Raw genomic sequence first — 12,127 nt, 5'->3', positions numbered from 1 at the left:
CTTCTCGGACCTGGCCAGCCCCTTGACCGACCTCACCAGTAAGAGGGCCCCAGATACAGTCCAGTGGTCGGAGCCATGTCAGGTGTCGTTTGAGGCTATTAAAACAGCCCTCTGTGGGAAGTCGGTCCTATGTGCTTTGATCTCCCTTTTTCCCTGCAGATGGACGCGTCGGATAGGGGGTTGGGAGCAGTCCTGACCCAGCGGGTGGAGGGCGTCGACCGCCCGGTGCTGTACCTGAGCCGAAAACTATCAGACCGGGAGGGTCGATACAGCATGGTGGAGAAGGAGTGTCTCGCCATCCGATGGGCGGTCTGCACCCTTCGCTACTACCTGCTGGGGTGCGCGTTCACCCTCTACTCCGACCACGCCCCCCTCCAGTGGCTCCACCGCATGAAGGATGTCAACGCGAGGATCACCCGGTGGTACCTCGCGTTGCAGCCCTTTAACTTTTGGGTCGTGCACAGGCTCGGGGCGCAGATGGCCGTGGCGGACTTCCTCTCCCGCTCTGGGGCGGGGGGAGTGAGTTGGCGGCCGGATGTGCCCCCGGCCTGTGTCGGGCGCTGTGGGTGTGTGGGGGGACGTGCGACGTCTGGCCTGCAGGGGGAGTATGGGCAGGTTGGGAGCGCACCGGATCGGCTGGGGGGATTGAACCTGATTGCGGACACCTGCTCGCAATCAGGCCAATCAGGGAGTGTGTACTTATGTGCCTGCTTTGTGTTGTAGTAGGAAGGGAGCAGAGAGGAATGACTGAACCACATGGACGATCGCTGCAAGAGATCCCCAGAAACGCTCCCTGTGACCGCCTTGGCGGATGTACGATTTATGATTGTGATTTGCTGAACTGTCCATAGTCGAAATAAACGACTTGCTTGTGCTGAAAAGCAACCCTGGTGTCCATGCGCTCTGTGGATCCACTACACTGATACCATGAGAACAAAAGTAAAGTCCCTTTGGATAAAACTGTTACCGCTACAAATACTACTACTAAGACTATTACAAATAACAATTTAAACTTGTTCAACTGTGGAAAAGTGCTTCAAATCAAAACAGAAATACGACATAGCACAACATAGTAAACCGTATTAGGTATGAATAAAGGCCTTTACCCCGATTCGAATAGAATGAATAAAGAATAAATGGAGAGGGGTGTAGGGGAAAAGATGCTGGTGGGTGGGTGGGTGGGGGGGGGGGGGGGGGGGTGGTTGTCAGTTTGTGTCATGTGAGGATAGACTTGAAAGTCCCACCCAAAGGCCAGGTTATCAGGCTACATCATCCTACACAATGCAGACCATCGCTGTATGCCAGCCCCCCTAGCTGGAAGGCTAGAAGGCTCTGACCAAGTCAAGTTTGTATCCTACATTCTCCAAGGACGTCCCAGAGAGCCTGGAAAACAGTCTGAGGGCGGCAACAGCTAGAAGGACCCAGAAGGATGCTTATCCCTGCTCAGTAATGTATACAAGTGGCACCTTCCAATGTGGATGGATACATTTACATACCATTTACATATTTATAGTGCCACTGTCACTATATATACATATATATATATATACATATATCAATTATATTTAACTAGAGTATGTCCTTCTAATTTATATGTCAACAGTATATTATAATTAATCAAATCAATCAAATTTTATCAAACAAATCTTGTATCTGTGGCTTTCACAGGCCTATAATTAGCCCACCCAAGAGTTGAATTCAGTCTGAATGAAATAATTGGATGGCCTTCCTGTCTCTTTACCGACCTACCAGGCTGCCATGGACACACTAAACCTGTACCCTTATTGCGAATGAGCAGAGTCTTCCTCAAGGCTATGCAGACCTATTGCAGAAGCTAGCAAGCTCGTCATTTGGGGGAGTGGCTTTGGAGGACGGCCTTAAGGGAAGGGATTTTTCCGTTGTCGTACTAACAAAATCTGGTTTATTCCGCTGATTTCAAATTGCCTACCCTAGCTTTTAAGTAAGCAGAGGCTAATCATATTCAAAAACGATAAACGTATTGTATTACAGTTATTAGGATGTGCCAACATAAACGGCCGGTAAATTTCAAAAACATTTACCCAATAAATGTTTATATTTCAAATACATCCCCTACAGCAAGACAGCTGATACCCCTCATGTTTTTATTTATTCAACAGTCACTCATGCTGAACAATGCCCAGCTCTGTGTTCAGAGCAGGACCTAGCTAAGCTTGTCCTTGACACAAAAGGTCTGCAGGCGTACAGAAATAACAGCCTGTGACTACATCCGCTTAGCGCTCTTCCCCACTTTAAACCGGGACGGTAAGAGGGACACAGGGACATTTATATTTCATGTGGTTTTACAACTTAGTCCCACGGTACTCTACCATTAGGAAGATTGAGAAAATAAAGCAATTTCGCTCGGGACTGCCATCATCAGCTTTTTGAAACTGCTTTTTTACTTTTTTTTCACCTCGTGGGGAACTGATGCAAGATATTAAAATCCCATTATCAAATTACATAACGCTGGGAGAGCAATATCCGGTATACATCAGGAAACTGGAGACACATGCCAGGTGTAAATAATAAGCGTTGTATGTATTTTGGTAATTCATTTCGCCTAAAAAAACGTATTTTAACAGCAGATGTAAAGGGGGTCAGTGATACATTGACCTCCACCTTGTCAAAACTTACTTCTCCGGGAGCGGAACCAAACACAAGGAAAAGTTTATTCAATCTTAATATTAATTTCACCTAGGATGAAGAGCATCTCCACGGCGATGTCGCTGACGATGGTGGAGCGGGCCGAGGAGTCCACCTCGTCGTAGGGCGTGAAGCTGACGTTGTAGGGCACGGTGACGGCCACGTAGAAGGTGGCCAGCAGGATGAGCCAGTCCCACAGGGCCTTGGACACGCTGTAGTGCAGCAGGATCAGCCGCGACTTCTGCACCGAGGCCACCTTGTACTCGGGCAGGGAGGGCTTCTCAAACATGTTCTGGAGTTGGGGGAGGGAGGGGGGAGGGTGAAGAGGGGGGAGTGAGGGAGGGAGGGAGTGAGAAGGGGGGAAGAGAAGAGAGGTATAAGGGAGAGTGAGAGAGAAGGGGGGAGACAGGGGGAAAGGGAGGGAGAGAGAAGGGAGGGAGGGAGAGAGAAGACGGGTGTAAGGGAGAGAGTGAGAGAGAAGGGGGGAGAGAGGGGAGAGAGGGAGAGGGAAGGGGGAGAGAGAAGGGGGAGAGAGGGGTAGAAGGAGGGAGGGAGAGAGAAGAGGGGTGGAAAGAAGAGAGTGAGAGAGAAGGGGGGAGAGAGGGGGGAGAGAGGGAGATAGAGAGAAAAGGGGTGGAAGGGAGAAAGTGACAGAGAAGGGGGGAAAGAGGGAGAGAGGGAGATAAAGAGAGAGAATCTATTTATGAAGTGTATTCAGAAACGTCCCTATGTTTTTTTGTCCTTTCTGCTACTTACAGAGAGCCGCAGAGAGGAGGGAGTAATATTTGATGATGAGGCCATTTGCATTTTTGGATAATAGGATATGTAAGGACGGACAAGCACACACACACACACACACACATGCATCTACACACACACACAAACACACACATGTGCACGCGTGTGACCTGTCACAAACGCAATAGACGAGAGGGCAGATGGCCAGATGTTCAGATGCATTTGAAAAGCTGCTGAACTTAATTATAATTCAATGGATATTGCAGGGCTGAAATCTGCCAGCGTTAACACATTGTGAATGTCAAGTGGCGCTTAGATGAGTTTGCCGAATGCTAATATCCCGCGACAAAGGACGGTGCAGGTTAAATACACATGGAGATAAATCATGCCTCTACAAATGACCGGCATTCAATTAAATGTCGCGCGGAGGACGTTGGAGAAAGTTAGCGGCAGCCACAGACATCACACTTTCAAGACGAGGTCAGGCGTGACCAGACACCATCAAACATCATCACACCTTCATCCACCAGACCCTACTCTGACCGTGACCAATCAGGTGACCAATGAGACGGCTCGTCGGTCACAGTCACGTGGTTACGTGCTGCCAAAGATATGTTGATAACCTCCAGTTCTGCGAGGGTCCGCCTCCCAGAAAAGGTCAAAGGTCAGGCCTATAGTGAATGAGGCGATAAGATGTTACCACTATGAGCAACATTGGTTGAGTTGTAATGATGATTTGTTGTCAAGAAAGTTAATCACTCTATACAATAATACAAAATAATACAAAACCTGCTTTGTTCAACTTTTTTATGTTATGTACACATATATATTACAACCTTTGATGTTTTTAAAAAAAGGCCTCCATTATCAAGTAATAATCGAGGCCTTCATTTTCTGCACCATATCGGATAAGATAATCTTTCTTGGACTTCACTTTTCTCCAGTCACATATTATTAGAGAGACACTAAAAAGGCTTTTACAATATCTGTTTATTAGCGATGTTCCTTCCAAATCATTTAATAACTTCCTTTGCTGCTCATTTTGTTCTGCGATGATGAAGGTAGGAATTAAAATGAAGAACACTGAAATCCCATTCCGTCTAAGGCCCTAACAAGATGAAGGCCAATTCACATCATCGTCATCCTCCAGAGCCCGGGGGCATCTGCAGGTCGAACACCAGTGCCTTGCTCGAGAACGAGGTGAGCAGTGTCGAGCTAGAAAAAGACGTGGGTTTACATGGTATCACAGTGTCTGCATGTTAAACGCTATTTCATCATGCTTACCACTGTTCTAACAAGCTAATCACTGTGCCATTAGGCCAACCACTGATATAAGATGCCCCCATGATAACCACTCTACCCCCATGATAAACACTCTACCCCCATGATAAACACTCTACCCCCATGATAAACACTCTGCCCTCATGGTAACACTCTGCCCTCATCCTAACCAATGTGTTACTGTGCCACCATTCAAGGAAAGTTCAATGTTTTTATGTTTGTTTTGTGAGTATCACACAACAACCTTAAAACCCCCATGTGTGTTTATCATCAGCATTTATTTCCGCAGTAATGCTGCGTTTTGGGGGAGACAGCAAAAGCTTGGTTATGTCACGTCTATTACATCACAGACGTCACACTACCAACCCCACCTTTGACCTTTCCCCCAGGCGGTCCACACAGTCCCTGTCAGGGATTGGAAGGAAACAAATGTGTCAGAACATGTGACGCCACCACAGCTGATCTTTCTGCGTCATTAGCCCGAGCGTTAGTCCCCAAAGTCTTTGCTTCCAACTACATCCCCCAGCATGCTTTGAGCTGTGTTCCAGTTGTGAAGGCTTGTCCTTGATGTGAGTGAGGAGACACATGGCCGCCCCACATGACCTCAACCACACTTACTAACACTAGCACAGAACCTATTGTGCTATTTCTAAAAATATTACTGCAATACCACAGACCATGCCTTCAAAAGCAGAATACTCAATCAGTTAGTATTTAATCTGAAACATATTGACAAAACTATCCAAAAGCCGCTGGCAGAAAATTATCCAGTATAGTTGAAGTGACAACTTATTATCCATCCATTAACGGCGTATGCTGACACAAACATTCCAGTTTCTATTTGTGAAAACAGCTATCTGCAGTGATGGACTGTAGTTAATCATTTATAGGATCCAACTGTGAAGTTGACCGTTGACAGTTGACCTCTTGAGTTTTGCCCATCTAATTTCTGATTGGCTGGCTGGGAAAAAGCAACAGTGACGACAGAAGGGCTATTCTGAAAGGTTCAGAGATCCTCAGCCTGAAGCGCGTCCTTCTGTTCCTCCATGACTCCGTATCTGTGCTGCAGCCCCTTAGTGTGAGCGTGGATCTGGAAGAGAAGGGCTCTGTGAACCTGGATTTATGGAAAGCATGCACCTTCTCTTTCAGCCTGCAAATAGACCTTCTATTCAGAGAGCCAAAGATCGGCAGTGGAGGAGTAAAGGCCCACTGCCAGGGACCTGCTGCTGATCAGGGGCTGGGGGGGAGACAGAGAGAGCGAGGTAACATGAGAGTTACATACTGACAGGTTGAGAGAGAGAGAGAGAGAGAGAGAGAGAGAGAGAGAGAGAGAGAGGCAGAGACAGAGACAGAGAGAGAGAGATTAAAAGGAAGTCAGACAGCTACACAGAGAGAGAGATGAAGAGAGAAATAATTGAAAGAATGGAACGGAAAGAATAGTCAATGACGGAGCCTTCTGGCATTGAAAATAATGGAGTGTTTGAGTGATGGACATACAGTAGGTGATGGAGGAGAGGGAGGATTAACGGGAAAGGATGGGAGAATGGGAAAACGTGCCTCGCTTCATATCCACAAAAAGAGGAGCATGACGAGATAGAGAGGAGGAGAATGAAAGAGAGGAATAAGAGGGAGAGCGACAAAGGATGGAGGAGAGAAAGAGAGAAGTCAGGAGGTGTTAAGGTGGAGCGGATGATGGTGGTGGGAATGACAGATGGAAGAAGCGAGGGAGATGGAACAACAGCAGGAGAGCGAGCGGATCAGGGGAGAGAGAGAAAGGCCAACACTCAGAGGAGAGGATGAGAGGAGAGGAGGGAAGATGAGGGAGGGGATGGAGGAGAGGAGGAGAGCATAGGGGAGAGGAGGGAGGAGGAGAGGAGGGAGGAGAGGAGGAGTGGAGAGATGGATGGAGGGAGAAGAAGAGTGGAGAGGCAGAAAGGAGAGATTGATACCTAACCTGCCTTATCAGAATATTCCCTCAAGAGCCAAAAATACATTATTGCAAGAAACACACACACACACACACACACACACACACACACACACACACACACACACACACACACACACGCACACACACACACACACACACACACACACACACACACACACACACACACACACACACACAGTGACAGCCTCTCCACCATCATGGCTGGTGGAGGGAGGTCTTCCCTGCTCCAGTGGCCCCGGGCCCCTCCGGCCCACCAGGGGCCTCCTAAACCACCTTCACTCTGGGCCCTGTCTACTGCAGCTGTCCATTCATGGCCGGGCAGCCTGTTTTAGTAGAGCTCTGTACACAGGCCTTCTGCAGAATGAATGCTACTGTACAGCAGTTTTATTTTCCCATGATGCATTGGTTTCCCCTTAGATCTTGCCTATACATATCAATCTCTAAGCCTAGAGATTGTCCATCCATCTACCTGTCAGTCTGTCTGTATGTTTCTCTGTCTGTTTCTTTGTCTGTCTCTCTGTCTCTCCGCACCCTCACAGTTTATATTCCTGAGGACAATAACAATGACACAACACTTTGAGTATTCAACATTACAGCTATCAACAGTATTCTGTGTGCCTGCCAGACCGCACCACTAACTTTCTAGAATTTTAACAGTTTAACTAAAAGGTTACAATAGTTAACCATTCATTGACATAAGTCAATACAGTAATAAGCATTAACAAACAATTAAAGGTTGCAACAGTGATGTTTGGTGATGTCACTTCTGTTGGTATTTGAAGCAAGATCCCAAACAAACAGAGCCAGCTCGCCCTTCCCTTCTGTGTTTCGTGCATATAGAAAAAACAATCATGAACTCAGCTCAGAACCCCACAACACCCACCCCTTATCGGTGATTGGTTGGAATTCTATTTATTTTGCTTTTGAGTGGTTGGTAGCACCATTTGTTTTTTTGTACGATCTCCTAGCATAGGCTGCCTACAGAGACTTTTTTTTGGACGGCCTGGTTATGGGGCGGGCAGCTAGCGGATCGTGTGGAAAGATCAGAGGAATGTGATCATTATTGTTTTGGCCTAGAATACCTGATACAACCTCTAATTAACAGTTAATAAATAGCTTGTTAATTGTTTGGTTACATTATTTCATTAAGGTTAACCCTAACCTTATTGAATAATAAATACATTAGTTAACGTGAACACCATCAGCAAATGCTAACTAGAGATATGTTATCTTGTTAATTAACCGTTAGTTAATTGTTTACGAAGGCTTATTATTTACTAATGTTTATTAATGGTGATTTATGTACCCTTCTTGTAAGTGTTACCACAAAATAAACCAGAAGAATGCCAAATATGGCATCTGAAAATCTGTCCACATACTAGGCCAATAATAAAGTGTTCAATGAGATTGGTTTGGGCATTTGCAACCATTTGGCTGGGAGACACAACTCTACTCTACATTCAGAAAGAAGCATCCATATTTCAGGTTTCCAGCCAGGCACTCTGGGAAAGGCAACCCCCTCTCTCTTATTGCACACCCCTATTGAAAAGCTAACATGCTAATAAGCAAATTGATGGCTTAAACAGCCAGGTGTGTTGTTATAGCAAAGTCCCCTGACTTGTTAGCATAGCGGGGGTGTGGTGAGTGGGGGATGATCTCATCGTGGTAATTGTCAGCAGTTTCAGCTCAAATCAGAACAATGGTGGTGGGTAAACTGTGAAAGAACCAATATACGATGTGTGCGACACGAAGGCACTCAGGCAGACGTTGTGACCTCAGCCAATCAGACGCTCTGGTTCTGGGGTGAAGAGGGGGATTGAAGTGTGCAGAACAACCTTCGCTGTCGAATTGTATATGAAAGTGAGCGTCACACAAACACTTTCAAAGAGTAGTGCCAGAAACTGTGGGGTAAGGGGGTAGCCTAAACTGGTTTTGGGTCACGTCAAAAGGTTCTGAGCCAAAAGGTTCTGAGTTTGACCCTTTGACCCTAAAGCTAAATGTTCTCCTCGGGTGGAATTTTATGATCGATGCTTCACATTTTCAGCCATTTTAAGTCAATAGCTCCGAACCACCCTTCCACCCACTGAATATCCCTGAACAACAACGTGGGCACTTTCAGTCAGGTGTCCACAAATAGTGGTTTGTTCAAACATACGCCGGGGCATGTGGCTGGCTGTTTCTGGGTTGCACTGTGTGTTTTCTAGGTAAAACGTCTACCTTTAGGAGGCAGCTGTCAGCGATGCAGGAGGAAGGAAGATGTACATGTACGGTGGCTCTCCGGGGACAGGCGGCTCACTGTGTCTTCCTGTCCGACTTCAGATGTGTGTGAACATCAGGACAGATCCAAAGCAGTGGTCGTTCAAAGGAGATTATTCCCCTCTTTCAGAACAGAACACTGATGACAAACTGAAGTAAAAAATAAATTCCCTCCCTGTGGTCCCTTCATGCACTAAGAAAGAAAAATGTAGACACTACTTGAATCCTTCTCCTTTAATTTTTCTTCCCTTTTAAAGAGCCACTATTTAAGCCCCCGGAGTCGTGTCAGAAAGCCATTTCCAGAAATGTCTAAATCAACATTTTAGTGACATCACACAATAACGTGTCCAATCAGATGCCCCGTCGAGAGCCCCGTCCCTTACTTGTCATCAACCAATCGCTGATGGTGAAACTCTGGTGAAAATCCCCATGATGCATTGCTCTTGGGAAAGCAATCATAACTTGGCCTCATCAAGTCATCATTCTAGCCAAAGTGGTTGCCAGAGGAGGGGTATGTAGGGTTTGGGAAAGCAATGCATGATGGGCGTACGTCCTCACAGGTACTCATGGTGGCCAGGGTGCAATACATCATGGGAATATGTCCTTAATGCTGGTACTCAACACCGTTCTGATCGGAGCGATGGGCAGAGTGGAGGGGGGATTGAGGTGTTTGGCAAGCAAAGCACGACAGGAGTACATCCTCATATGTACTCATGTTGGACAGGTTGCAATGCATCATGGGAATACACGCTGATAACTGCTACTCATCAGCATCGGGTGATGAGTAGCTACGGGCAAAGTGGTGGGTTGGCAGGAGGGGTACGGGGAGTTCGGGTTGCTCAGGCAGTTGCGGAAAGCAATGCATGACGGGTAGTGCGTCCTTCCGGCTACTCACGTTGGCGAGGTTGACGTCGGCGCGACTGCGGCGGGAAAAGTGGCTGGTGAGGTGGTGGAGCACGGTGTGACCCCGCTTACGCGCCTCGCTGAAGTGGGAGCTGCTCTTCCGGCTCCGCCTCCTGCTGTCCTCCAACACTGGTGATGTCATCACCGCCGAGCGTCCCCGGCAACCGGAGAGAGAGAGGAAGGCCAAGAAGCGGAGGTAAATGGAGGAACTTTGCGTCATCAACTAAAATGATCGTTAATTAATAACTAAAACTCCATTGTAGTTCCCCTGGTGGGTTTCAACTAAACCCAATGTTAAGCAATGTCATTCTGGCCAGTCACTCTGGTCTTTATATAGATGTTATTTTTTTTGCAGGATTATATATAGGTTTATTTATACATAAATTTTACATAGGATTATTTCATTTTATTTCAGATTCGTAAAGTCAGGGTCTGACTATAGAAAATACTGTAGCACTGTCATCTCTCAATCCGATGGTAACAGTATATTTAGCTAAGGATGAGGGGTTTCAACACCTTTAGTCTCCAGCTGCTAAAAAGATGCCCGAGGATTCTTAAGGCTAGCAGTGCGTTGCCAAGGGCAACCCACTGGAAATTGGAAACTGGTGTATTTGTGGAGGGAACTTTTTGACAAGTTCATAAATCACACATCACCTATCTTGAAATATCAACAAAAACAAAAATGAACTGGTTCATGGACCCTTTTCACAGAGGTGTGCGTCATCATAGGAAAATCACGTCTAAGCTTCCCCTTATAGGCTTGTCAAGGCCATAAGGCGATATAGAACTATTGTGATCTCGGATAACACTAATTATTAATACTGATTTGATGAACCAGGACAGGGCAGTAGACTTACCTCCACTAGAGGAGTCTACTACCCTAGCCCTGGTGCATAGAAGCAGCAGACCCATAATCAGGGTTCTGAGTGACACCTGTGTTTGCGCTCCCATCCCCCAGTAAACAGCCAGGTAACAGACTCAGCGGCGGACCGGTTCCGCTCCACGGCTATCATCTGAATCACATTTTCCCATGCAGAGGAGCGGATCTGGTTCTCGGCGGCCAATCAGAGGCCACGTTTCAACCCGGCCGCCAGGTAGAACATGACAGTGACAAACTGGAGCACTGGAACAGGGGACCGTCGTAAATCACATCCCGAGGTTCGGAGAGGAGGGAGAGGTTCACCTTCTTTCCTGCTGCTGTGGTGGGCCTTCCCATAGGTGTCGTTGATGTCCTTGAAGGAGAAGAGAAACAGCACCATCTCCCCCTTCTCGTTCTTGATGGGCACGATGTCCAGCAGGCACCAGAAGGCCGTGCCTGCAGGAGAGACCAGCGGGAGAGACCAGCAGGGTTACAACCATCATTTTCCAATAACATCTTTTAAAAAGGTGTTTCAGGTAAGATCTGATAGTAGTAAAGCCCAAATAGCAATAGATTTTAAAACGCCATCAAACTATACCAAACGTGCCCACTTCCCTACCTCCGCCAGTGAGAGGTTTTGCGTTCACAAGCTGTGGTGGAAAGGCAAGATAGATTACCCCAACCAATCAGGGAAGAGCTTGGTCAGGAATGACCAGGGGGTGGTCTGAAATCTGAGTTACCTCATGCTCAAGCTATTTTCAATCCTTAATAGCTGATGGATAGCTTGGCTATTTCAAACAAATTACATAGCCCTTAAAAAATCCTACAGCACCTTTAATAGCTGTTATTAAAGGGTCGCTAGCTTGAAATGCCGTCACCATCCGTCAGTGAGTGAAAGGCTCTCTGTCGATTTTTAACGCTCCTGATTATTTTCTCACCAAGTTCTGGCCATTTCTGATGAGATGGTTTTAGGGAATCTAATCAGAAATGGTCAGATCTTGCTTGTCAATCATATTCACGCACCCACTTTAATCATTGTCCACCACAGGGGGTTGAAGGACTCTTCTCAACGGTTGTAAAACCTACGGAGTGAGGGAGCGGAGAGGGAGGGGGAGGTTTTTTAGTTTCTTTTCAAAATCTTGCTCTCTTCTACTCTTTTCTGCGCTCTCTCTTTACAATTTTCAAATCTTACCGACAGCAGCTTTAATGTAGAAAAACAACACAACAAATAAACATGCATTAACATTACATCACACTCTAAACTGTATCTACAGTCACTGCTTTCAAAGTCCATCAACTCTTGCCAATTAGAGACTTCTCCCCTGGAAATGTACGCCTCTCTAGACCAGCATTTCATAAACTATGGTCCGCGACTCACAATGGGCCTCGCGGACACACAATGGACAGCCAGTCCATTGTGAGTTGTGAATCAACCTTGAGTCTTTATTGAATTTTAAATCTTAACATTGAGCCTT

General features: G+C 46.5%; 1 protein-coding gene across 1 annotated transcript in view; it reads right to left on the bottom strand.

Annotated features, from left to right (window-relative positions):
* Positions 1 to 12,127, bottom strand: part of kcnh4b (potassium voltage-gated channel, subfamily H (eag-related), member 4b) — a gene marked incomplete at both ends in the record, with an annotated part of 43,554 nt that overhangs the window by 20,046 nt on the left and 11,381 nt on the right. Inside the window, 3 exons of the mRNA XM_079757152.1 lie at positions 2,716 to 2,956; positions 9,786 to 9,922; positions 10,977 to 11,108. Of these exons, the coding sequence (XP_079613278.1) occupies positions 2,716 to 2,956; positions 9,786 to 9,922; positions 10,977 to 11,108 (510 nt within the window). The remainder of the gene's footprint in view (positions 1 to 2,715; positions 2,957 to 9,785; positions 9,923 to 10,976; positions 11,109 to 12,127) is intronic.

The sequence above is a fragment of the Pollachius pollachius genome (assembly GCF_949987615.1).
Source record: "Pollachius pollachius genome assembly, chromosome: 19".
In the NCBI taxonomy this organism is placed as follows: Eukaryota; Metazoa; Chordata; class Actinopteri; order Gadiformes; family Gadidae; genus Pollachius; species Pollachius pollachius.
The sequence above is the reverse complement of the archived record's forward strand: the minus strand, read 5'-3'. Positions and strand labels throughout refer to the sequence as shown.